This window comes from Asterias rubens, chromosome 7 (genome assembly GCF_902459465.1).
Source record: "Asterias rubens chromosome 7, eAstRub1.3, whole genome shotgun sequence".
Taxonomy (NCBI): Eukaryota; Metazoa; Echinodermata; class Asteroidea; order Forcipulatida; family Asteriidae; genus Asterias; species Asterias rubens.
In genome coordinates, this window is record NC_047068.1 from 7,411,288 (window position 1) to 7,438,938 (window position 27,651).

General features: G+C 37.9%; 2 protein-coding genes and 1 long non-coding RNA gene across 5 annotated transcripts in view; 2 read left to right on the top strand and 1 right to left on the bottom strand.

The window, feature by feature from the left end:
- The window catches only part of LOC117292228 (fibrillin-2-like), a 68,698-nt gene extending 58,448 nt beyond the window's left edge, over positions 1–10,250 (bottom strand). Inside the window, exons 1-2 of one of the 3 annotated variants that reach the window (XM_033774201.1) lie at positions 10,165–10,250; positions 9,582–9,732 (exon numbers count right to left, since the gene is read on the bottom strand). In XM_033774201.1, coding sequence (XP_033630092.1) covers positions 9,582–9,645 — 64 coding nt within the window. In that variant the 5' untranslated portion in view covers positions 9,646–9,732; positions 10,165–10,250. Of the gene's footprint in view, positions 1–5,572; positions 6,813–9,581; positions 9,733–9,888; positions 9,972–10,164 lie in introns of those variants that run through there. The other 2 variants (XM_033774202.1, XM_033774200.1) reach the window with 2 other exon arrangements.
- Positions 10,251–16,258: 6,008 nt separating this feature from the next.
- LOC117292157 lies at positions 16,259–19,161 on the top strand. The gene is made up of 3 exons (XR_004519263.1): positions 16,259–16,346; positions 18,148–18,266; positions 18,519–19,161. It is a non-coding gene; the product is annotated as an uncharacterized LOC117292157 (long non-coding RNA).
- Positions 19,162–21,322: 2,161 nt separating this feature from the next.
- Positions 21,323–27,651, top strand: part of LOC117292388 (proto-oncogene tyrosine-protein kinase receptor Ret-like) — a 30,169-nt gene continuing 23,840 nt past the window's right edge. Inside the window, exons 1-2 of the mRNA XM_033774415.1 lie at positions 21,323–21,398; positions 22,363–22,653. Of these exons, the coding sequence (XP_033630306.1) occupies positions 21,341–21,398; positions 22,363–22,653 (349 nt within the window). The 5' untranslated portion in view covers positions 21,323–21,340. The remainder of the gene's footprint in view (positions 21,399–22,362; positions 22,654–27,651) is intronic.

Below are 27,651 nucleotides of genomic sequence, written 5' to 3' on the forward strand. Positions count from 1 at the left end.
TGTTGCTGCTACAGTAAAACATAAAAGTGAACCAAGTTATGTTTTAATGGACCTAAGATTTATGCGCGATTGTATTTCATCGCTCAGTGACCAGTGTTCTGGAAGAAGTTTTAACTGAGTTGTTTTTATTGCGTGTCTCAAGTTGGGCTACAACATAAACGTTTCACTCGATACGTTTGTTTGTAGTGATTCTGATTGCAACAAATTAGCGACATGTAGTCTTCATATGAATTTATGTTGTCATCCTGACCATAGGCTAACAACAAAACTGTCAAACGAAAATCAACGAGGTATTTATCAAATATAATAGGTTCTCGAGAGGGCGTGCAATTAACCTAAACAGTTTGTTGAAGCATGGAGGAACCCTCCATGGTTGAAGTATGGAATCGATAGAGTAAATGAACAATCAGCTATCCATACTATTAATAATTATAAATTTTGATAAATATTTGCTTTATACAAAAAGTTAACAAACCACACGACAAACCTATGACAGTTTCACCACATTTTGGTCGACAGGTTTTAGTCATAGAGATATATAGCTATAAGTTATATGGTTTTAGTGCACGCGAAAACGGTTTATGTTTTGTCAGCACGGATGTAACTTAAAATGTGGGGACAGGGATCCCCTCCCAACCTCCCTATGCCACCAAATTAGTTCAAAATCATGCACAAATGAACCGAAAAAATAAAAAATGAATCCATAACAAATTACTTTCCCAATTTGCCTCGAAAGTTGCGTGGTTTTCCTTTTACTGTGCGAACTAACACGGTCGGACATGGCCAACCGTGTTTAGTCCACGAGGTAAAAGGAAAACCGTGCAATTTCGAGGCATGTTTGTGTGGATCATTGTATTCTACTTTTACAACATCTTTCTACCCATGTACATTTTATAACAAACGTTTCAGAGACTAACTCGACCGATCCAAGGCAACGTGTTCCTTTAATAGTCGATTTTTTTTGGCAGATCGAGGTGTGGCACTCTACGCGTGAGTCATTCTTGACGGCGGCCCATTTTGTCACTAACCTCTATGTGACCATGAACAAAATTCCCCACTATTTTTAAGCTATTGTTGTTCCGTTCGCAACCCACACATGTCCCTGTTTTTGAGGGGTCACAAGAAGATACACTTCTGAACAGTTTAGATTCAGGTCGGGACAATATTTACCTCCCGGAAATGATCGACAAACAAGTGTGTATGTTCGGCATGGTTAAAACACCCATTTTGTATGCACAGATAAAAATGTGATTTTAGTCTCTCCTTTTGATTTCATTCAGAGATATTTGTTATTTTGATATGTATTAAAATAGCAAACATTTTTAAATTATTCATTTATAAGAGATGTTAATTATTTGGTTAAACCATTACATACTACAAAGATGCATGTAAACCGGTAATTAAAGGAACACGTTGCCTTAGATCGGTCGAGTTGGTCTTTGAAAAAGCGTCTGTAACCGTTTGTTATAAAAGCATATGATTAGAAAGATATTCTAAACGTAGAATATGATGATCCACACAAGCATCACTCGAAATTGCGTAGTTGTCCTCTTACCTCGTCGACTAACAAGGTCGGCGATTTATGGGTGTCAAAATTGACTCCCATAAAATTAATGACCAACCGTGGTAGTTTGTAAAGTAAAAGGAAAACCATGCAATTTCGAGGCAAATTTGTGTGGATCATTGTATTCTTCTTTTAAATTATCATTCTAACCATATGCATTTTTTAACAAACGGTTTCAAAGGCTTTTCAAAGACCAACTCGACAGATCCAAAGCAACGTGTTCCTTTAAATCAAACGTTGGTGCCGGTGGAAAAATAAAAACTGAAAAAAGTTTCGTTGAAGGTGGCAAAATAATTGTCAACTGTGCTACATGGCAAGAGCAAATGTTGGCCGAAAAGAAGAACAAAATTGAGATTGAATTTTAAGGCACTGGTGAAACGACGGTTTTCACTACCCGGCCACGACGAAAAATAACACTACATGTTCCTCGACATCATCGACCGACCCTTCCAAACATAAACCGCAGTTTCGAAAAGGCAGAGCACCTTTTTACTTTTGAACTTGGCGGGAGAAGAAGCGATCAATAATCGCCTGCACCTGTTACCGACGAAACTGCTACCAGTGTTACGCATACAATGTGCACCCAGCTACCTGTCTTACGCAGAGTGCTGTCCAAATGGCATTTATTTGTTTCTGTTGATAGAATTGTCACCCTCAAAAAAAAAAAAACCCGATTTTAGTTTAAAGACACTGTACACGTTAATAATTGTCAAAACACAGTGTTCTCACTAACCTTGGTGTATCTCATCATAAGCATAAAACAACAAGCCTATGAAAATTTTGGCTCAATTGGTAATCGAAGTTGCGAGAAGATGATAAAAGAAAAACACCCTTCTTGGACGAATTTGTGTCCTTTCAGATAGGAATAAAAACATACATTAGGCTAGAAGTCTGTTAGTATTTTAGTGAGAAATTACCCCTTTTTCAAAAACTACGTTACTTCAGAGGGAGTAGTTTCCCACAATGTTTTATACTACCACCAGCTCTCCTAATGCTCGTTACCAAGTCAGTTTTTAAGGAAATTTTTGTTTTGAGTATTTACCAAACGTGTACCTTCCCTTTAAGGATTCCCTTTTTTGATCGATTTATAAAAACAAACAAAAAACGTTTTTGAAAAGCACTGCGACAGTGGAAACTTGATGTAGGCCTACTGAACAACAAAACTATTCTCCCGTCGACATACAACATACCCTGCTACTGGTGTTACGCAAGAAGATGCACCCAGCTACCTGTCTGACACAGAGTACTGTACCCTTACAACTATTATTATTTACCCGTAGTATAGAAAACAAAGCATGTTTACTGTCTGGTAATGTTGGTATAGTATAACAACATTGAGATACATTCATGATGTTGTCATAGTGTTGTCTCCCATCGTACAGTGTTTCAAGTGCCTACTTGATGATAACAATGGATTGCAACCTGGGCCCAATTTCATGAGCTGCTAAGCACACAAATTTGCTTAACATGAAATTTCTTCCTTGATAAAAACAGGATGACCAACCAAATTTCCACCTGATTTTCAGGATAAGCAAACAACAGCTGAATACCAGTTAACAAGCAATATGTAACATATGGAAATTTGGTTGGTAATCTTGTTTTTATCAAGGAAGAAATGTCATGCTAAGCAAATGTTTGTGCTTAGCAGCTCTATGAAACTGGGCCCTGGTGATACGCGTTCCAAAGCTCACAGCTACCTATGTTACGCATAATGCACATCTAAAAATAACTGTTACTAGCCTACTGCATTAAGAACGAGATGTATACTTTGCTTCCAAACGGTATACACCGATGGTTGGCCGGTTGAATTAAAACATGCTCCATTTTTAAATGGCCTTTTTTATAGCTGAAAATGACATCCCCTGCTTACACATCAGTCATCTAGCCTCGTTTGCCATGGCAACAACCCCAAACGCAGCACAACGCTAGTTCAAAGACTCCAACCTCACCGCAAGTAATTAGGAGCTAATCGATTTTTCCTTGTAGTTGGTCTACCATGAGAGAGGACACGTAAAGCTTGACATTATGCTGTCAGTCAGACGCAATTAATGCGGTGTTCATAATCAAGTAGATGAAGTATTAAAATTAAAGTTGGTTTTAGTGTTGCCTCATAATTGGTATTTTTGTTAATGTTTTGGGGTCTTTATTGTTTGAGTTGGTTTACTTGAAAAATACATTCATCTATGTTCAGATGACAAACAAATACATTGTTGTAGCGTAACATGACTGAGTATATCTACCCAAGTCACACACATGACATCCTCCTCTAATAACGACACATTCTTTCCTAAAACTATTCATCCCATCCAAATCGTGCAGCAACTTTTTGCTAGTTTGAGTAATTGCCAATGCCTTTAAGCCGAACCATCTTTTCAAGATGTCCAACACCATACATTATGGGGTTGAGAAATTAAAGTGTTGGATTTTTTGGGGAGTGGGGACAGATCGTTATATAAAAAAAACACTCGAGAGAAATGTCGTTTTTGCTTGCAAAATATACCTCAGAATTCAAATAAGAGTGAGATAAAAAAAAAATCTCCCATGTTTTCCAAAGGTAGAGGTCTACGATGGGTTAGGTTACAGTTATATGTAAATTAATGTGCATTTTTTATCTTTCAAAGGTTTAGCAAAACATGCGAACCGATAGGAGGTTTTTCCTTTGCAATTCTGTGAATTTAAGGCCACTTTTTGCATACAATAGAATCAGCTGTTGCTAATTGCTTACCAACTATAATTACCAATGCAATAGTAATGGACTCGCGTTTCGACACCGCATCGCAGCAGAGTGTTTACTTTTATTCTGTTAATTATGCTCGAAACGTTAAAACATTTTTTTAAATTTAAATTAATGACCTCTCGGTGGCTTATGGTGCAGCCATTTTGAATGTTTACCAATGATATCAATGTAACCAAAACCGAGGCTGGAAGAACAAAACAGTCTGGTTTCTATTTGCAAAATGATTATTAGCATTCATTATTGTTATTCGATACAAGGAACATGACCAAGATGCAGACAGCATGATAAAAGCCTAAGAGTTTGGTTTGCAGGCAAACCAGTGGCCGGGGAATCTCACTATCCCAAGTATGATAAATGCATAATAATAATAAAAAGTTTTATGTTAACACGACTCTTCTTTCGTATCATCCTTGTATACTCACTTTGCTCATCAATTACACAGAGGGTAAAACCTCACAATTGTTCCCCCTCATTGTACACTATTGGTAATTACTCAAAATAATTATTAGCATACAACCTTTCTTGGTAACGAGTAATGGGGAGAGGTTGAAAGTATCAAACTTGTGAGAAACGGCTCCCTCTGAAGTAACGTAGTTTTAGAGAAATAAGTAATTTTCGAGACCTCAGATTTAGAGGTCTCGAAATCAAGCATATTATGAAAGCACACAACTTCGTGTGACAAGGGTGTTTTTTTCTTCCGTTATTATCTCGCAACTTCGAGGACCAATTGAGCTCAATTTTACACAGGTTTGTTATTTTATGCATTATGCTGAGATACACCGAGTGAGAAGATTGGTCTTTGACAATAACCAATAGCGTCTTTTCTATTTAAGTCTGGTTCCACAGCCTAGTTTATGTTGTGCTTTTGTTAAACTTATTGTTCAATCTCGTCCTGTATAAATTCATGTGCATTGCTCATAGTCCTTCAAGTTTACTGTCTCGACCGTTGCTTAGGTACGTGCCCCATATGCAATAATTTTGTATTCACAGGACCACAATGAAAGTAAGTCCTTGACTTAAATGTTTGTGTTTTCCTCGGAAAAGCTTCATTACTCGTAGGTTTTCTCGCAAATGTTATCATTTTGTGTGTATTTAGAATGTATTTCCTTTTTAGAAATTTTTCCAAATGGTGAAATTATAAATTAAGAATGAGTGTTTTGAAATACTAAGAGATTATCACGTAATTACGAAACAATATGTCCCAATGTCTTGGTGGGAGCAGATTTCTCTAAATTGAAATATCAAACAATAACATACAAAACAAAAATTACCGTAACGTGCTTCGGTTGCATGGAAACAGAACACTGCGATGTGTAGAACTGCGAGAAAGAGATACCGTGAAATCGACGACAAGTCTCGCGGGCTCCTGAACGGTGGGGACGGCGCGACTCTCCCAAACATCCGTACGAAATGTCCAGCCATCCTCGGTCTTCGACAAGATATAGATAGTTTCTGTGACAGATATGCGCCTGTTGCCATGTCTATAGATAGCTGAAGCCCGCTCTATTCATTGTCAAATCTTAAATTAGGTAGTCGCAGTGCCTTTTCAGCTTTAAAAAAAAGCAGTCGCTTGTGTTTTGTTGGCAGACTTTAAAACCTTGTAATAATGTGTTTTTCCTGAATGTTATCCACTCATAATTTTTTTTTAAAGTTGTGCTAGCTAGACAAAGCTGAGGTAGCACCTCTACAGTTTCGTCGGCCCAACTGGATGAGCTAATAAAAGGTGGTTATTGGTTACAACTCAGTCACTGACGTCAAACCATTCCAGCAGATAAACAATGGTTGTTTTTCCTCAATCACAAAGACTGATGATATCTTTGTGTAAAGCTCACATGACTCGTCGAAACCCCAAAATCAAACTTTCAACACTTTAAAAAAAAACTCCTCAAGTTCACCATCATCCATAAGGAGTCCCGCTTCTTGTATATATTCACAGTCATCCGCGAGGAAGGTCCCCTTCTTGCAGTTTTCTAAATCGTTGTTGACGGGGATGAAATAATATCACTCCGTTTCATCCTTGAGCTAGAGGAGTGTCGTCCAATTTCTGGTTTTGATTTTCATCTTACTATCTTCTCTGATCGATGAAGTAACAAGTTCGCCTACCTTGCTTTCCAATACGACGTCTTAACAAACAGCATTTCATGGTCTTAAGCAATTAAGACATCTCCGAGAAGGTGTTCGTATAAACCAGGTGTTGTCTTGCAGACGAGATGATGCTTCGTGTTGACTCTACTTGTGGCTATAGCTTTCAGTGAATCAGACGCAAATGCAACAAGAATCTACGTGTACACATTATACACAAGTCGAATAGCGTTCATCCTTGCAGGTTTTGTAAATAATTACGCTGTTTCGGTACTTTGTCATTACCATGCATCCATCTCAACTGTCTGTTTCATCTTCGTACAAATTTCAGTTTCGATAATATTATTGGTAATGATTGTATGACCCAGACAGTTGCAATTAGGTTGACACGGGTCTAAATGAGTCAGCCAACTACTGTTTACTGTATACACACGATGAGAAAAAAAAATGAGACGGGAACGCCCACTGTTACTACCAGGCAACAGGCATTAGGTTGCGTCATGCAGTAGGCACAAAGGCTATTGTTTATTATGCACAGGTCGAGATGGTTGGCTCTGCAGATCCATGGTAGTTTATTATAGCAGCTCTATACAATGCGGCTAATGTATATAATAGCGTGAGTGTTTCAGGTCTTTGCAAATGGTTTGATGGGCAATAACATTTTCAGTTGAAAACGGCAACAGCCGAAATATAATGCCATTTTTAACGAGTAAATTATTGTCTTTATGATCTTCATAAGTAAAAGAACAACACAAACATCAAAATAGTCTCCAAGGTCCCCCGCACACGTTCACAACAACTAGTTATGGGAACTTTTGTGGGTTTCGACTTTACAGTGAATTTGTTTACGTTTACTCAATCCTGGCCATATTTAAAAGGGGTTTGCCTCGACCATGGAGGTAGGACGACATAATGATTTCAAAATTTGCTCTTGCCTTGAACTGATTTCAATTGAAATACGTTCTAATTTAAGATTTTAAAGGTAAGCCATATAATTTTTTATTTTCTTGTATTGTTTGTATGACTTTTGTAAATGTTTTGATATTTCATTCTAAGGAGGTGAAAAGGCTTTCAATGTGAATAACAAACACTGGCCTGTTTCTTTCACCACACATCTACCCTTTGAGGAACTTTGTTGTGTGTGTGTGGGGGGGGGTGCCTTTGGAACTTGCATGGAATCTCATGGAAATTGGCACACAATCAAGGTACATGTTATGAGAAAGATTTTTGGCTGTATGGCCACCCAGATTTGAATTTTGCAAAATAAAAAAAGAATAACAAACCATTTTCCAAAATGGCTGCCATAACTGGTAGTACAAATCTTCGATGGCTCTATAGTCAACTACCTTCCTCATGACATACTCTGAATGAACACATGGCTTTTGTGTGCCAAAAAATTCCTAGTGTTTGTATCATCAAAAGTTCAAGTCTATAACCCATGGTACAGGATTTTTTTATTTATTTTTTGCTTTGTGATACTTGACACACTGGATGCATTTTTTCAAGGATTGAAGTGAATTAAACCCTTTGTACCAAAGTTTGGGTGCAACCTTGCATTCATTTTCAAGGTATTTTTGGGTGGAAATAATAATCAGCCCTGTATTTGAGTTATTCATTCGTATGGGTCCGAGTTCTCATTGTCAAGTCAAGATATGTATACACTATACATTTTTCTCATTTCATTTCCATTAATTATTTTTTTGATATGTCCTTGTCTGTCTTTGACTTAAAATATTTGTATTGTACATGTTTTGTTTATTATTCTCCTTTTTGACCAATATGGAAATAAATGATGATTGAATTGAATTGAATTGAGTTCGAGTCCTGAGTCATTTTAGATCGGGAGAGTGTGAGTCACGATTCACTTAAGTTGTAAAATACAACTTTTAACTTAAAAAAGCTTTACATGTATAGTAGGATACACCATGTATAGTAGGATACACCAAGGCTCATAATACAATTTAGAAAAGTCAGTGGACACTATTGGTAATTGTCACAGACCAGTCTTCTCACTTGGTGTATCTCAACATATGCATGAAATAACAAACCTGTAAAAATTTGAGCTCAATTGGTCGTCGAAGTTGTGAGATAATAATGAAAGAAAAAACACCCTTGTCACACGAAGTTGAGTGCGTTTAGATGGTTGATTTCGCGGACCTCAAGTTCCAAACTTGAGGTCTCGAAATAAAATTCGTGGAAATTTACTTCTTTCTCGAAAACTACGTCACTTCAGAGGGAGCCGTTTCTCACAATGTTTTATACTATCAACCTCTCCCCATTACTCGCCACCAAGTGAGGTTTTATACTGATAATTATTTTGAGTAATTACTAATAGTGTCCACTGCCTTTAAGTACTTTCCTAAATTTCCACATTATAATATGTATCTGTCATCAATCATTACTTTACCTGACAATAGATTTTAACAAGTTTCCCAATGACGGGTAGCTTGGTTTTTTGTTCATTTGTGAACTACTTTGAATACCCACACTTACTAGGATATTTGGATCGTCACGATTTGAATTTGTTCTGAAATATCATATAACATATACAAGTACATTGAAGATTTGCGGTACATCAGTAATGCGGTACTATAATCGAGAAAAACTGAGGATAACTTTCCGTATGGCGCCACCTCTTTTTCACTCATTTTGTCAAAAAGGGATATATCAATTAGGTAAATTAGATACTACATTGTATATTATTTTATTTCGAATGAAAAAGTGGTGGCGCCATACGGAAACTTTTCCGTTGAATCGAATCAATCATGATGAGACTATAAAAGTATTTAAAATAAAACACTGTTACCCGTTTTGATATTCTTGTTCGTCAAACAAAACACTGGTTTCTAAATTGAGCCATCGCCGATTGCTAAAAAAAACCAATTTATCTGTCACACGTTGTATTATTAGACTGGGTGAAAGGGTTCCATCAGTAAAATTAAACGACTAGACGTCTGTGTACTTAAACATAGTGTAAACAAAACTCAAATGTTACATGTTTAAAATGTTGTCTTACTCTTTAGCCGAGTTCCCCCTTTTTATAGTTATCTTAAGTAGTTAAAGGAATCCTATACCATTTGCAACAACACATGATATGAGACGGTTGTTTAAAGCCACTTTGAGTGTAACGGAACAGTTGGTGTATGGCAAAACTTTCCCTTGACATCTTCCCGACCAAAGAGTTAAATAACAACCTACCGTTAAGTGCAGACGCTCCTCTCGTAAACGCAACCACAAACACGAACATCAAAAACTCCCTCATTTTGAGTTCCAGCAACTCTTGCCCTCTCGGCAGAAACACTGGGCTGTCTCACAAGTCCTCACAGCAAAATTCCTGGATATTTGTTTCCTCAAGATCAGACAAGAAGAATGTATTAATTGCGAAAATATAATTCCCAGCTAGCGTTAGGTAATCTATACACTTCCAAATGCACTGGCTATGCTCATACCCCCCTCTACCAACCACCGTACGTAACATAACCACTCAGCTATTTAAAAAACATACCTATAATCCAAACCCGTAGCTCAGCCAACATAGCTTGGTACTCTCAGTCTGTGATAAGGTTCTTGTGTTTGTTTAAACCCAAAGTGAGCACCAAAGGCTAGCCCAGTCCCACTCACTCTGACGAACCTTTCGTTTTGAATAGGATACCTCGGACGCATTGAGGCGTGTCTTTAAGAAAACCAAACGCCGGTTGCGCCTTTCATTGCCGTACCTGTACGTAACAATAGCCCAACCCGAGTTGTTTAGCTTTGAAAAAAGGTGAACAAAGGCACCTACCTTGGACCAGATGAGATCATAAATGGTTTGTATTAAGACTGCACAAGCTGGTGGCACCCAAATTTTGTTCTGTGATCGCACGAAATTTAGCTCTATTCGTGTGAATATCCAAGTTCACTGCAACAGGAAGTCGTGACTAGAAAGTGAAAGGCATTCCATAAATGCTTCATTGGTCACTTTGTAAAAAGATAGATTGACTCTATGCATTTGGCCATTATAAAACCCAACCATGGTGACAAGTTGCTGTTAACCCCATGTCGTAGTGTCAAAGAGTGGGAAAATCATTGGACATGAACCTTCAACAATTTAAACAATTAGTTTTAGATTGCTATACAAACTTAAAGTAATGGTTTTTTTTATTTTTTTCAAATGCTTGCATTTCAAAGAAGGTGTGGTTTGATACCTACCTACTATTATTTGTTAACATCATAATCATTTGTGCGCTGTATTTTGAATAGTTATTCCTCTTCTTTGTTTTATTTAAAGGTTTTTGTTTTAGAATGAATTGGTAAATGACACGAAAGATATTATTGACACTTCTTGCGATGTTTAAACTCTGGTATATTATTATGTAGTGTACATTCAATCAAGTCTAGTTTGTATACTTCTTTTTTAAAGTACCACAGGGCCAAAAATCAACCGACGTCTTCCTGCAGTGCATCGGTTTTAAACTTCAAATCACGGATTACTCCGACGGTCCCAAACTGAAGCAGAAAATGTGATGCTGAAGACCAAGCTGAATGATATGAAAATGACAACTAAGTTCTGGCTGAACACACAACATCTAACGTGTGTTGGCACGATGAAAAATCAAAACCAAACCATAATAAAGAAATGCAATAAACTTATAATAAAACCTTCTAGTGTGACCTAGACCGGACCATGTGGAGGTCACTTCTTTTTCAACATGTAAGACGGAATATTTGTTTACTTCATGGAAAGGGTGTTAAATTTTAGGCAAAAAAGTCACCTTTTTATAGTCCCAAAATCAAACCCATATAAAAGTGTTATTTTATTTCCTTTGCCGTGAAGCGGCTTTTCCTCACAGATGCTGTTAAAATTGTTAACTAAAATATAATTCAATATTGGCTCAGTAAACTTGCCAATTAAAACGTTATGGTTGGAATGTTTGGGGTGCGTAGAAAACCATTTGGCCGTGGAAGCAGAGAGTTAGAAGTTGAAGGACAGAAAAGTTTTGTCGTGTGAAACGGTGAGTTCACATGGCCTTTCATAGGCACGTTTAACGAGATATTGTCTCTATGGTTGAGGGAGATTGAGATGTTGTCTCCATGGTTGAATGGAGTACTCTTGCTTAAAGGTCAGAAAAGTTTTGCCGTGTGGAGCTCACATGGCATTTGTATGCACTTTACTGCTTTGGGACTATTCAAACGCAGCCAGTCAAGATCTATCTTGTATTCAATGTGTCAGAATTTGCTAGCAACTGGCGCCTTTGAATGGTTTCAATATACTGTGCGCCTTTACAGATTCTATGTTATTGACAATAAACTTACTAATATCTGAAATTTTCAGCTAAATGGCATTAGCGTTTATGGGCTATTGCCGGTGTCGCATGCAATTATGTCCTCTATGCAATACTATCCGGAGGACATTATTGATGCAATAATGTCCGCCGGACGGTTTTGCATATGCCATTGTGTCCGCCCGGACGCTGCTGCATAATGCAATTGTGTCCACCCGGACACATTTGCATATGCAGTTGTGTCCGCCCCGTGCAAAACCGTCCTTGCAGAAATTTAAACGCCCTTGGTTGACGGAACACGTTCGCCATTTTGTTTTACAAGCTAAGTGCATGTTAAGAATGACATTGGAAATGTTCGGCAGTTGGGTATTCGCTGCAATAATAAAATGCGTGAATATTCATGCTGCATACGTAGGTTCAGCGCACGCACGCTCGCTTTACGCGCGCACACAATCATGTGCATGTCCATCGGACGGGTTTTGCATAGCCCGGACACGATTGCATATGCAAAAGTGTCCGGAACGGACAGTATTGCATGGCGGACACAATTGCATCTGACACCGGAAATCTGGAGCCGGATTACGGGTCCCAAGAAGGCTCCGGAGGCTGCCCTCAAAAAGTGGATACGTTTTCAACTCAAACTCCGATTCTACGGCATTTTGACACCTTTCGAGTCATTTTTTACACACATTTCGGATTATGTCACCCCAAGAACAGAATCGGGGTCATTTCTGACTCAATGTATGTTTGAACCAGAAGTTTTTAGAACGCAACCTCTACATCCATGGCTCATGTTCTCTGATTCTGCTATTTTGACAAAATAGTTGACATTCCTCATCGATTTATCTTGCTACATGGAGTTCCTCAGAGTAAAACGCGGGTTACAATAACAAACTAGAAGTACATTCACCTTGACTATGAAATAATAGCAAGAGGTTTCGGTCTACTAGCTTTACACGTCCCTCTCAATTTGTTTGAACTTGCTTTAGTCATTCTAAAGCACAAACAAACTGCCGACCCTAAGAAAATAAATAATGACATTTGATACTTCCAATGAAAAATAGAACTGCTCTTAAAAATGTATTTCAGAATTAGTAATACAAAACCCAAACTCACAAAAAACAAATTGGAGATGAATACAACGAAGCGAATCGTACTAACTGCCGATTCAAAGTACCATAACCCCATAGTATATTCACTTCAACTGAAACGTTCCGGTCTGTTTGATCAGCCATAAAAGAAACTATGCATACAAATTGTTCCTTTTATAGTTCAAGGACATACATTATTTATTTTAATGCGGATAATTCTATATTGACAAACCTATATAATATGCAGAACTTGACATTTTGTTTACATGTCAAAAGCAAACCTTGGCCTAAAACCATCTTTGCTTATTTTTTTCCTCGAAAGGGCGAGGTCGTAGATGTTTTGACGTTTCGTGTTTCGAAAACAGTCGAGATCAAACTAGTGTTATTAGTTAACTTGAATTTCACAAGTTTAAACTTACCAAAAGCCAAGATGTATTTTTGTTTTGGAGAAAGCATTCTACTTGTTTCTAAACAGTGATTATGCATGATGCATGAACACGGGAGTACGGTACATTTTGGGTTGGTCATTCAACATTTTCAAGTTTAGTCTCAAACCAAGTTCCTTTTTTTTTTTTAAGACGGGCCTCAAACACACAAAAATATGCCGAATGAAATTAAAATGACGCGTAGCACCGAAAAGGAGATTACCCCGACAGAGGGCGCTATATACAAAAAGGTTAAAGACACAACTGCACCCCCCGTATCTGCAAGGCATTACAAAACTGCGTGCCGTCGCATTGTCGCGTCGTGCCATAATGGGAGATTTTAGAACTGTAAAGGGCAGCAAAATTACCAAGTAAACTTCGTTTACGTAGTAATTCTAGGAATTTTTCGTGGTTTCAAGCTTGCGGACTCTAAAAACTGTCGAAACATTTCAATGGAATTCCTAAAAATAACCCATAGGCCCACAGCATAACAGTTAAACAATATTGATAAAACAATTTCAAAGATTAAGTTCCATTACATGTTCTTGCAAATCAATTATAGGCTGTACCCAGGCCTACTTTAAAGAACTCGAATTGTCAAGAAATGGTCGGAATGTTTCAGTCAGTGAAGTTTACTTTAACTAGCGGTATCGCTCGGTCGCCAAAAACACGCACCTGCACACATCCTGACTGGTTGAGGCTAAAGAAGGCTTGTCTTGCTAGATGACAAGAATCGGATGATGGTTGGAGGTGAAGTTCTCTTTGTACAATTCCAAACGAAATCTGCAGCTTGCCCTTAACCTAAAGTAATTACAAACTACTGTGAACAAACTTTTGCAACAAGTGCAATGCACGATGTATGCATATTAGATTATAATGAAAAGTCAAGGGTGAAGGAGGTGGGAGCGAAGAAGCACTCAGAAGATTTATGACATATCTTCCGATAGGCTAAAGACCTGACGAGTCCCCTCTACCAGAGTGTATGAATGATTATTATTCGTCATAATTATTATTGTGAATGATTTGATCCACTAAATAAAACGAGGTAAAATTGTATTGAAAAGGTGTCAGGGACAAAGTTTACTCTACAGAAATTACTGCCTTTTCACACTACCTCCATTTCGAACCGCGTTGGAACCAACCCAGGTCCTCTCCGGTTCAGCCTCGCTTCTTTTCGACACGGATCAGAGATCAGCAAGTCCACACTGGTCTTTACGTGAACCGTGTATTACATAAACCATGTATTACGTTCAAATCGTATAATTGCAATTTCGATCCGGATTGAGATGTTTAACCCTTGTCCCTGCCAGGGTTGATTTCAATCCGGCTTGAGCATGCTACCGGGATCGGAGGCGGATTGAAATTGTTGTCAGTGTGAAACGGACTGAGCAAAATCTCCGGTTCGGAACCGGTTCCGACCCTGAGATTGAGAAGATTGAGCAGAGCCTTCGATGAAAAGCATATTCTCCCCAAAGTTGGTCATTCCGTTTTTATTAACAGTATTATACCATTTGCCAGTTCAGCAGTCGGACGGTAGAAATTGTATGACATGCAGCAAATAGAGAGCCAGAGTATAAAGCAGAAGATGACTGATGCCTTACGATAGGCTTAGATTTGACTACAGCCGATAGCCTCCCTTCACTAGCATTGGTGCACATGCTGGTCTAGCTCGCGATCCAGTGCGCCTATAACAGCGTAATGGTTATTTTGCGAAAAGGCATACCCACAGAAACAACTAACCCAGTTGTGTTGTTTAGTCTGTGGTAGCACCACATGTGGTAGTACCACATACACAAAGTTTTGTTTTTGTCTGTGGGTAGTTTCCAAGGTAGTTTCCTGTACAGCGGCCTCTCTCGATTTAGTTATGCGTTGTAATAAAGCATGTTGTATAATACAGTTGCAAACCTTCAGCAAACGTCACAATCAACGGACAGTGTTTCGACAGATAGTTTACACAACTCATACAAGACGGTTTAGTTGATCTCAGTGAGGGCGCCCTTGCAAATCAGAGAGCGTAGTGACGTCATGTGCAATGGGTCTATAAGGAATAAAAAGGGGAAGTCCCTTTTGCATTATATCACCGACCTGTGGTAAAGTGCATCAAACTAATGCCGAGGAGAAAGGAAAGGGGGAAAAAGGTCAAGATAACGAAATATGCAAGAAGTGGTAACCATTTTTTGCATTGAAACATCCATTTTTTTTATGTAATCATTACTGTTAACGGATGAAGATAAACTTGCAATCAAAGCTGATCGATCAATCTATATCAAGTCTTCGTAGTATATCTTCCCATACCATCATACGCAGCATGAAGTACTCATCCAAGACCCAATTTAATGAAGTGTTTTACTTGGTAGATCCATTTTACTGCAGCAGGAAATAACACACCTGGGTGCCTTTTGTGACAATAATGACCGTGTGTCTGTGTGCAGATTGGGGCAGTGTGAACAGGTCGGTTTCCTCTTCGCCTCGATGCGTTTGAAGTATAGGCCTATTTTTTGCATCATCAAGTTCATTATCATCATACATACGTCCTTACATTTCACAATTCGAGGCAAAGTTTGTCAATGCATTTAGCTCAAATTATGAGCAATACACTGTTCTGTAATACATAGTGAACTAAGATAAGTAAGTTTTGATCATTCACAATAGGTTATATTGATCAGTAATACACGATAGCTATAAATAATACAGTTAATATAATAACAATTACGTATAATACCAATTACGTTTGAATCAGAGGCTTTTGTGCCTATTGAGTATAGATACTACAGAGGACAAAACACATCGACGAAGTCAGAGGCTATTTCTCATAGTAAAGCCCCCTTTTTATAAGAGATTTTGTATTTATTTTGTTTCGATTTCGAAATGCAAAAACACACAGCGAGATCAAAATACCAAGTTCTTTTTGTTATAAGTGTTTATTTTTTTTTTCGTTTCCCTTTTTTTAATCCATGTTTTTGTTGTGTCCCCCCCCCCCTTTTTATGGCATAGTGGTTATGACTCCTAGTTCTGAGTGAGAACCAGCGCAACTAAAGGGCGGGCTGTATTTATTCAATGATGTCACAAACTGAACTGAACACAGAAAGATAGTTAAAACGTTTTATACTAACTTGGCAAAAATGAAGGAGTTGTTGCTGTTTGTGATCGGGATTGTGTTAGCGGTAAGATCATTGGCTCTTGATGGTAAGTAGCTCTGCCTCTGGGGTGGTAGACCAAACCCATAAAAGCAGTTTGCTATACGTATATCGGGAAATATATATATATGGGAAAACTGAAAATTGTATGAGCGCTTCGAATGTCTGCTACTGGCCTTTATAATCTTGGACTGCAGCAATTGCACTTTGCAGGGATCAACTGTGACGGTGATATTCGTTTGTTTTACAACGAGGAATTGACCTGTGTTTGATGTTGTTGTATGTTGGACAGTAACATTTGTAGCCCTCTAAATAGTTCCAGTATGACTTCGTCCACTTCTAGCCAGATCAGAGATATACTGGACCCAACAATGCGTTTTAACAATAACATCATTAAACCAGAACATCCGTAATGGAAAATAGAAATTTTACACGGAAATTACACAAAATAAATAAAAAACAAATTATCAGTGGGTCATTATTAATATAGAGGTATAGTTGAACATTTTTTTTACAAGTTTCATGTCTTGATAAAAAGTGCCTCCTGAAGAACTCAGAACCATCATTGATTTGAATATCTGGGCTCTGCTTACTGCTGAATTCTAGTCGCGATCACCATTCTTCGCTAATTTGGTGCTTGTCCTGTCTTAATACAGGACAAGCACCAAAATTGCGTGCTAGCTGTGTAAGCCAAGAATGTCTAGTAACATGTACACAGTACGCATGCGCTCTTAAGCAAAGTTTCGGGCCCAGGTAAAAACAGTGGTAATGTCGCCCTTCCTCCTCAGAATACAGTCAATCAAATTCCATTAAAGACACTGGACACTTTTGGTAATTGTCAAAGACCAGTTTTCTTACTTGGTGTTTCTCAACATTTTGTATGCACCAATTAACAAACCTGTGAAAATTTGAGCTCCATTGGTCGTCGAAATTGCGAGATGATATAAAAAAAGACACCCTTGTTACACCAAGTTGTGTGCTATTAGATGCTTGATTTCGATACCTCAAAGTCTAATTCTGAGGTCTCAAAATCAAATTCGTGGAAAATTACTTTCTCCTCACAATGTTTTGTACTATCAACCTCTCCTCATTACTCGTTACCAAGTAAGGTTTTATGCTAATAACTATTTTGAGTAATTACCAATAGTGTCCACTGCCTTTACATCATTTCTCTGCAGAAAAAAGGTTAGCAAACTGCGTGTGTACATTTCCCTGTGACACAGACAAGGACTAGTACACTACATGGACAAAAATAACAATGACACGGACTAGACTAGTTAATATAAATAATTATCGAAACACGAATGTACAAAATATTGAAAAATGTACCATGTTGTCTCGACCAAGTACTTGTAAATAGGTTAATTACTCTAAGTAAAAAGGAAATTCTGTTGGTATTTAGATAGTTGTCTTACCCTGCCCGAGTAATGCTGTGTATGATTTGAGGGTTAGAAGGTCTGGGTACTTTTTGCACGACACAAATAACAATGTCCACAGATTTACATTTAACTTACATTGACTTATTGATGGAACGTGACAAATTACCCTCTGAAATATGTAAATTATTCACCCTACTTTATTTTGTTACTTTGTTTTACAATGATTATATTCAGAATCGAACCGTTGTTGGATAACAACAAAAACACCAGGGTGCTGAGCTCAGGGTACTATAGCATTAAACAGAGAAAAAAACAGGTTGAAAAAATGCCTTTGGACAAGAGGTGTTTTTAGAAAGGATTTATTTAACCGTTTATAAAGTAAGAGTGAAAATGTGTTGGCTTATCTAGTGTGTACCAACAGCTTTCTGTGTTTTTGTTTATTTTGTTTATTTTTTGTTGTTGTCATTTTAGCCATAGATGCTTGCCCAACAACCCATGCCTAAATGGTGGAGTTTGCACTGATGGAAATGGGCCGGGTGTCTTTACTTGTGTATGTGCGACCGGATACACTGGAACCACATGTAATAACGGTGAGTCTTATCAAATAACAGATTGTATGTTTATAGACTGTGGATGTCCTGCGAAAACATTTAAATGAACATTCAATTAAATTAATGCACATTTATTTTTCACGTTGCAAAGACAATAAACATACAATAAACATACAGTTGAAAACAAATAACATTGGGTATTATTATAAAAAGACGGGTGCCATATAATTCAATATGTTTAGACAATTATTTCACAGGTCATATTGAGCCGTTTGTTGTTGTCATTTTCAGCCACAGATGCCTGCTCGCCCAACAACACATGCCTAAATGGCGGAATTCGTGTAAGGGGTGAAATGTCCATCCTTGTATTATGTACATAGTTGGTTTGGGTTCAGGTTTAGTTACAATCTTTACAGGAGTAGCATCCCTCAATTAAGTCTTTAGTGCCAACAGGAATGGTACCTACTCTGTTATTGTAAAAGAGTGAAGCAAAAAAAACACTCGTTTTGTCCGCCATACCACTCTTGCAAAAAGCCATGGCGGACAACTCTTTTAAGAGTGAAAGACGGGTATCTTCAACTCGATTTAGGAGTGAAGTTTGTTCCAATTTCACTCAGAAAAAGTACTGAGAGAGTAAAATGACACGTAAGTCTATACTTGGTTCTTTATTTTATGTATGAGGCAGAGTTTTCACACAGAATGGATGTTTATTTAATTAAACACGAAATATTCTAGAGCCTAACATTTTAATTCATTGACCAAATTCCATCACTTGAAAAAATTAAATGTAGTGTAGGGTTGTTGTCAATTTTCGATTATGGATAAAACCAAAATGAATATTATTTAGGCCTATCCCTGATGCAAATTTAACATCTATTAAGTATAATGTTGTAGTTAGGAGTTTACTAAAGTTTATTTGTAAAATAAACATGCTAGAAAAAGCAGAATAGTATAAATACGAGTAAAACAGCCTTTGTAATTATTTTGTTATTGAGTTTATTGTGTGAACTGCATACAATTTTGTGTAGTTGCCATTGCTTATGTGTTTTCAGCAAATGGAGGTAATTAATACCATGTGATGATGTGATGTTGTTGAAAGTTGATTTGCAGTGAAAGTTAAAGAAAGTCGTAGCCTGTTACATTTGGGGCTGCCTTTTGTTTTATTGTTAAGTTCGTGCGGGGGGTGTCAAGATAGACCTTATCGCTAAAGGCGTGGGATGAGGTGCATGCTGGTCTAGCTAGCGATCAAGATTGATTCCTAACTAGAACAGCGTGCACCCTCCTGTTAGCGTTTGCGCAATGGGTATTTACGAAAAGGTTTATGGTAGTACATGGTATAGTACCCACAGACATTGAGAACCCAAGCTGTGTTGTTTAGTGTGTGGAAGTACCCCCATACCCCCAGAAAACCTATATAGCGCCCTCTCTTGATTAAGTTATACGCCATGCACCGTAGAATTTACTTTGTCGATCCACTCTAAGCGCATGTGTCCCAGGGAATTCTATCCGCTGGAGATTCGGTCCTCCTCAAGGAAAGTTAACGTGGGCTGTAGGAGGATGTTTCAAAAGAGGGCGTATTAATAACAAGTTTGTGCACATGTCGCCGTGCGGGGGAACAGAATCTCCTCACACACACTCACAAGGATAGAAGCCCCAAAATGGTCGTAGAGCACTGCCCCCCCCCCCTCCCGTAAATCTACAAATAACAATATTACACAAACAGTTGTAGTAAACTAAGTCCAACGTCCAGCGCAATCAACAGCGCACGTTACCAAGGTATGGAGTCATTGTATAGTGTTTCGACAGCAAGTTACACAATATAACAGTTTAGTTGACTTCAGTGAGGGCGCTCTTGCGAGTCCGAGAGCGTGATGACGTCATACCAAGGGGCCTACAGGGAATAAAAAGGGAAAGTCCCTTTTGCATTATTATCACCGACCTGCGGTAAAAGTGCATCAAACTGATGCGAAAAATGAAGAGAAAAGAACGAAAAGATGGGTATAACGAAATATGCAAGAAGTGGTAACCATTTTCCGCATTGATCGCACAAGTAGGCCTAATGATGGTGGGCAGTTTGCAACATCCACATGATTATGTTATCATTGCTAACGAATGAGGATATTAAACTTGCAATCAAAGCTGGTCGATCAATCTAGCAAGCCTTCGGAGTAAATTTTATGTTACTTTAGGATTATGAGCAGTATGAAGTACCCCATCCAAGACCCAATTTTATAAAGTGTTTAACTTGGTACATCCATTTTACTGTAGCAGGAAATAACACACCGTGGTGCATTTCGCATATTATTATTATCATAACCTTTACAAAGAAGCATGGAATGTTTTTGTTTTTCCTTTTGTGACAATAATGACCGTGTGTCTGTGCGCAGATTGGGGCAATGTAAACGGGTCGGTTTCATCCTCGCCTCAATGAGTTTGAAGTATATGCCTTTTTTATCATCATCATCATACATTATTTCATTGATGTCCTTATACACTTCACATTTCAAGGCAAAGTTTGTCAATGCATTAGGTTCAAATTATAATACACAGTAACAAACTAAGATGATCATTCACAATAGGTTATACTGATCAGTCATATACAATAGGTATAAATAGTGCAGTTAATGGGACAACAATGGTTTGAATCAGAGGCTTTTGAAAGTTTAGATGCTACAGAGGACATAAAAAACGTGTACAATACGACAGAGTAGACCAACAAAACACACCGACAAAGTCAGAGGCTATTTCTCATAAAAAAAATTTAAAAACTTTTATAAAAGTTGTTTTCGATTTGGAAAGGCTGGCTAACCTTTGTGTATAAGCATTTCAGGAAATGCAAAAACACACAAAGAGACCAAAATACCAAGTTCTTATTACACAAAGGGTTTTAATATTTTCTTTCGGTTTTGTTTTTGTTTTTATAAAATCCATGCTTTTGTTCTCCTTGTTTTTACACGGCAACGTGGATGACTGGTTATGGAACAAATTAGGGCCTACGAACTAGTGTCACCGTGGGAAGGATGGTTATCTTCTTATTAGGTGCGTCACAAACGGAAAACGGAAAGTACGTTCCTGCTGAAAAAGGTATTTTTCGTAAAAGTAAAGTTGACAAGATGAAGGAGTTGTTGCTGTTTGTGATTGCGTTCGCGGTAAAATCGGTGGCTGGTGATGGTAGGTATGTCTGCCACGGCGGTGGTAGACCAACTCTTTTGGTAATTGTAGGCTTTGTACACGAGTGCAGCTAGCGCACTGTCATGCATGCTGAGACGTAATACATGGTACAAGGATACGCTGGTACTGGCTTGCTTCCGGCTACTAAAAAGGGATAGGCGATATGTACGATGTAAACATTATTATGGGGTTGTGTACGTTTGATATCAAAAAGTGAATGTCCCCGTTTTTGGACGATGGCGAACCCACAGAAAACGAAGTATTTAGCTTAGACATATAATAACTTATTCACAAATACCAGCCCTCTCGAAACCTCCGCTCCCAATCACAATCTTTACTTGCCTGTTCATCGGCTTCTACTAAGTCTTACAGCCAACGTGCATTTTCTACGTCTTCTCCCACTCTTTGGAAGAAACTCCCCCGCAACATCAAAGATGCACAAACTCTGGATATATTCAAACGCCTTCTTTAACTAATTGTAATGTTTTTTTCTATTTTGACTTGTACAGTGCATTGGGACTCAGTGTGTAATGCGCTTTAAAAGAGCGGTTTATTTTTATTATTATTATTTTTCATGGCTCTGGTACAATGAAAAGTGATGTACATTGGTGTTATTCACATTGACCGTTTCTATCAGTGGTCGAATTCCAGCGCTGTGTACGAAACACCTGCGATTTTGAGGGAACAGTAAAGAATTGTTTCTTATTTGAACTGTTCGTCTGCTCATTAAATATGCATACTCCTTCGTAATAATGTTTGAAGATGACAATAGAACTTTGAGAAAAGGGATAATTATGTTACCAAGGTCTTAGACAGGAGATGAGACTAGTCTTAACTCTTTGTGAAATCCATCCCAGGCACACAGCTAACCACATGGATGTGTTACTGTAAACTAAACAATTACACTTTGATGATTGCTATAACCTCACCATACAAAAGCTTCATTCCTTGGTTTTTATTTCAGGGCAAGTGCCACCGACACCAACCACATTTGAAGTGACCGTACTCGGGACCACAGTGTTGGACTTCTCATGGGCGGCAGTAACTGGCGACTTTGACAACTACCTTATCGTGGTTCACCATGATCCTGAATCTACCGATATAGCTGATCAGGTTCTTTTGCGTGTTGACAAAACCTTGACCAAGTACAGATATGTTTATACGGTCCCAATTATTGAGCTGACATTCTATACTGAGAAGGGCACTGTAAGAAGTAGCAGAATCACCAATGGGCTTCCAACATTGATTGAAATCAGTAAGTTTACACTATCTTTTATGATCAAATATAAATAATAATAATAATAACTAGACATAATTGCATTTGTGCACAAATGCAGAGGCTGTTTCGTTAAGAAAATTTTAAATTTTGTTCCACTTAATTTGAAATTTATTCATTTTTTTTACAGCAGTTATGACTAATCCAGGCTATTTAAAAAAATAATTTGAATTATACCATGTTCGGATAGCAATTTATGTGTTAAAGGTGCAAAAATAGAAAAAATCATAAAAAATCGTGTGATGACGTTATCATGACGTCATTTCACAATTCACGAAAGCTTGCCAATATCTAACAACCTATTAAGTTTCAACATAATCGCATAGTTACTTAGGGAGTTATATTAGTTCAAAAAGTGCACCTTTAAGGCCGCTTCACGTAACCCCCGATGACGTCATTGATCTGAATCTTCACACATATGATGGCTGCCTGACAGTTAACGTGTGTGTAAAATTTGAAGTGATTACAAAAAACTTCACCACACACATCTTCAAAAAGTCCATTTTGACGAGTTTTCAACCTGCCGCTAGAGGGCGCTGTTGCAATTTGTGACGTCATCAATAATTTTTTTGAACTGCCCACCCTTGCTAGACACTTACGTCCTTGGAAAGCAACTTCATAATTTTTACCACTTTTGAGTTACAGGGCACTTCCGTTTTTTGCCCGTTTCAACCGGAAGTAGAGGTCATGTGAGGTCACGCACACGAAACAAAATGAAGACCTAATTTATCCCTACCACATCCCGCAAACAGAAACCTACGGTCTCGTTTGGCTGATTTGATATAGATTTTCAAACATTTAACATAAAACACCTTTAAGATGACGTCACGTGACCAGTGATGACGTCATCATGACATCCTTGCTTTAGGATCATTATTGCACCATAACCTTCAATCCCTGAAAGTTTCATTGCAATTGCTCTTTGGGAACTATGCAAAAAATTGCGAGTACTGAATCAGACAAATAAAAAAAAAAACAATAATAAACTAGACATGATTGCATTTGTGCACAAATGCAGAGGCTGTTTCGTTAAGAAAATTTTAAATTTTGTTCCACTAATTTGATTTTTATTCATTTTTTTTACAGCAGTTATGACTAATCCAGGCTATTTAAAAAAATAATTTGAATTATACCATGTTCGGATAGCAATTTATGTGTTAAAGGTGCAAAAATAGAAAAAATCATAAAAAATCGTGTGATGACGTTATCATGACGTCATTTCGCAATTCACGAAAGCTTGCCAATATCTAACAACCTACCAAGTTTCAACATGATCGCATAGTTACTGAGGGAGTTATATTAGTTCAAAAAGTGCACCTTTAAGGCCGCTTCACGTGACCCCCGATGACGTCATTGATCTGAAACTTCACACATATGATGGCTGCCTGATAGTTAATGTGTGTGTAAAATTTGAAGTGATTACAAAAAACTTCACCACACACATCTTCAAAAAGTCCATTTTGACGAGTTTTCAACCTGCCGCTAGAGGGCGCTGTTGCAATTTGTGACGTCATCAATAATTTTTTTGAACTGCCCACCCTTGCTAGACACTTACGTCCTTGGAAAGCAACTTCATAACTTTTACCACTTTTGAGTTACAGGGCACTTCCGTTTTTTGCCCGTTTCAACCGGAAGTAGAGGTCATGTGAGGTCACGCACACTAAACAAAATGAAGACCTAATTTATCCCTACCACATCCCGCAAACAGAAACCTACGGTCTCGTTTGGCTGATTTGATAGAGATTTTCAAACATTTAACATAAAACACCTTTAAGATGACGTCACGTGACCAGTGATGACGTCATCATGACATCCTTGCTTTAGGATCATTATTGCACCATAACCTTCAATCCCTGAAAGTTTCATTGCAATTGCTTTTTCGGAACTATGCAAAAAATTGCGAGTACTGAAACAGACAAATAAAAAAAAATAAATAAATTAAAGGTGCAAAAATGGAAAAAATCATAAAAAATCACTTGATGACGTCATCATGACGTCATTTCACATTTGTAAAGAACTTGTCAATATCCAACAACTTACAAAGTTTCAACATGATCGCATAATCACTTAGGGAGTTATATTAGTTCAAAAAGTGCACCTTTAAGGCCGCGTCACGTGACCCCCGATGACGTCATTGATCTGAAACTTCACACATATGATGGCTTCCTGACAGTTAACGTGTGTGTAAAATTTGAAGTGATTACAAAAAACTTCACCACACACATCTTCAAAAAGTCCATTTTGACGAATTTTCAACCTGCCGCTAGAGGGCGCTGTTGCAATTTGTGACGTCATCAATATTTTTTTTGAACTGCCCACCCTTGCTAGACACTTACGTCCTTGGAAAGCAACTTCATAACTTTTACCACTTTTGAGTTACAGGGCACTTCCGTTTTTTGCCCGTTTCAACCGGAAGTAGAGGTCATGTGAGGTCACGCACACTAAACAAAATGAAGACCTAATTTATCCCTACCACATCCCGCAAACAGAAACCTACGGTCTCGTTTGGCTGATTTGATATAGATTTTCAAACATTTAACATAAAACACCTTTAAGATGACGTCACGTGACCGCTGATGACGTCATCATGACATCCTTGCTTTAGGATCATTATTGCACCATAACCTTCAATCCCTGAAAGTTTCATTGCAATTGCTCTTTGGGAACTATGCAAAAAATTGCGAGTACTGAATCAGACAAATAAAAAAAAAAACAATAATAAACTAGACATAATTGCATTTGTGCACAAATGCAGAGGCTGTTTCGTTAAGAAAATTTAAAATTTTGTTCCACTTAATTTGAAATTTAATAATTTTTTTTACAGCAGTTATGACTAATCCAGGCTATTTAAAAAAATAATTTGAATTATACCATGTTCGGATAGCAATTTATGTGTTAAAGGTGCAAAAATAGAAAAAAATCATAAAAAATCGTGTGATGACGTTATCATGACGTCATTTCACAATTCACGGAAGCTTGCCAATATCTAACAACCTACCAAGTTTCAACATGATCGCATAGTTACTTAGGGAGTTATATTAGTTCAAAAAGTGCACCTTTAAGGCCGCTTCACGTGACCCCCGATGACGTCATTGATCTGAAACTTCACACATATGATGGCTGCCTGACAGTTAACGTGTGTGTAAAATTTGAAGTGATTACAAAAAACTTCACCACACACATCTTCAAAAAGTCCATTTTGACGAGTTTTCAACCTGCCGCTAGAGGGCGCTGTTGCAATTTGTGACGTCATCAATAATGTTTTTGAACTGCCCACCCTTGCTAGACACTTCCGTCCTTGGAAAGCAACTTCATAACTTTTACCACTTTTGAGTTACAGGGCACTTCCGTTTTTTGCCCGTTTCAACCGGAAGTAGAGGTCATGTGAGGTCACGCACACAAAACAAAATGAAGACCTAATTTATCCCTACCACATCCCGCAAACAGAAACCTACGGTCTCGTTTGGCTGATTTGATATAGATTTTCAAACATTTAACATAAAACACCTTTAAGATGACGTCACGTGACCAGTGATGACGTCATCATGACATCCTTGCTTTAGGATCATTATTGCACCATAACCTTCAATCCCTGAAAGTTTCATTGCAATTGCTCTTTGGGAACTATGCAAAAAATTGCGAGTACTGAATCAGACAAATAAAAAAAAAAACAATAATAAACTAGAGCTAAATTGCATTTGTGCACAAATGCAGAGCTGTTTCGCCATTAAAATTTTCAAATTTCTCAACTGAGTTTTTAGTTTGTTGGGTATTCAAAGCAATTTGCCCAATGTGGCATAAATAAAACAATAATTTGGGTTATACCATATTCAGATAGCAATTTATGTGTTAAAGGTGCAAAAATAAAAAAAATCATAAAATATCATGTGATGACGTCATCATGACGTCATTTCACATTTCAAAAGAACTTGTCAATATCCAACAACTTACCAAGTTTCAACATGATCGCATAATCACTTAGGGAGTTATAATAGTGAAATAAGTGCACCTTTAAGGCCGCGTAACGTGACCCCCGATGACGTCATTGATCTGAAACTTCACACATATGATGGCTGCCTGACAGGTAACGTGTGTGTAAAATTTGAAGTGATTACAAAAAAACTTCACCACGAACATCTTCAAAAAGTCCATGTTGACGAGTTTTCAACCTGCCGCTAGAGGGCGCTGTTGCAATTTGTGACGTCATCAATATGTTTTTTGAACTGCCCACCCTTGCTAGACACTTACGTCCTTGGAAAGCAACTTCATAACTTTTACCACTTTTGAGTTACAGGGCACTTCCGTTTTTGCCCGTTTCAACCGGAAGTAGAGATCATTTGAGGTCACGCACACAAAACAAAACGAAGACCTAATTTATCCCTACCACATCCCGCAAACAGAAACCTACGGTCTCGTTTGGCTGATTTGATATAGATTTTCAAACATTTAACATAAAACATCTTTAAGATGACGTCACGTGACCGGTGATGAGGTCATCATGACATCCTTGCTTTAGGATCATTATTGCACCATATACTTCAATCCCTGAAAGTTTCATTGCAATTGCTCTCAAATGATTACGCACATTGGCATAGCATTGTACTTCGTGTACAAATGATTACGCACATTGGCATGGCATTGTACTTCGCTACGAAACAGCTAAAAAACTACTCTGCGGTAGTAGAATAAAAAGCAAGACAAGTTTTCAGAAGAACATACCAGCAAGTATATTTACACATGGTGTTATACCCCAAACCAAATAATACTTTGACATCACCTATGCATCAAATCCCTTTTAAAGCCATTGGACCCTTTCGGTAAACAGTATTGTCCAAGGCCCACACTTCGTGTATCACAACTTCTATATCAAATAACAAACCTGTGAAAATGTGGGCTTAATCGGTCATCGGAGTCGGGAGAAAACAACGGGAAAACCCACCCTTGTATCCGCGCGTTTCGCAGTGTCATGACATGTGT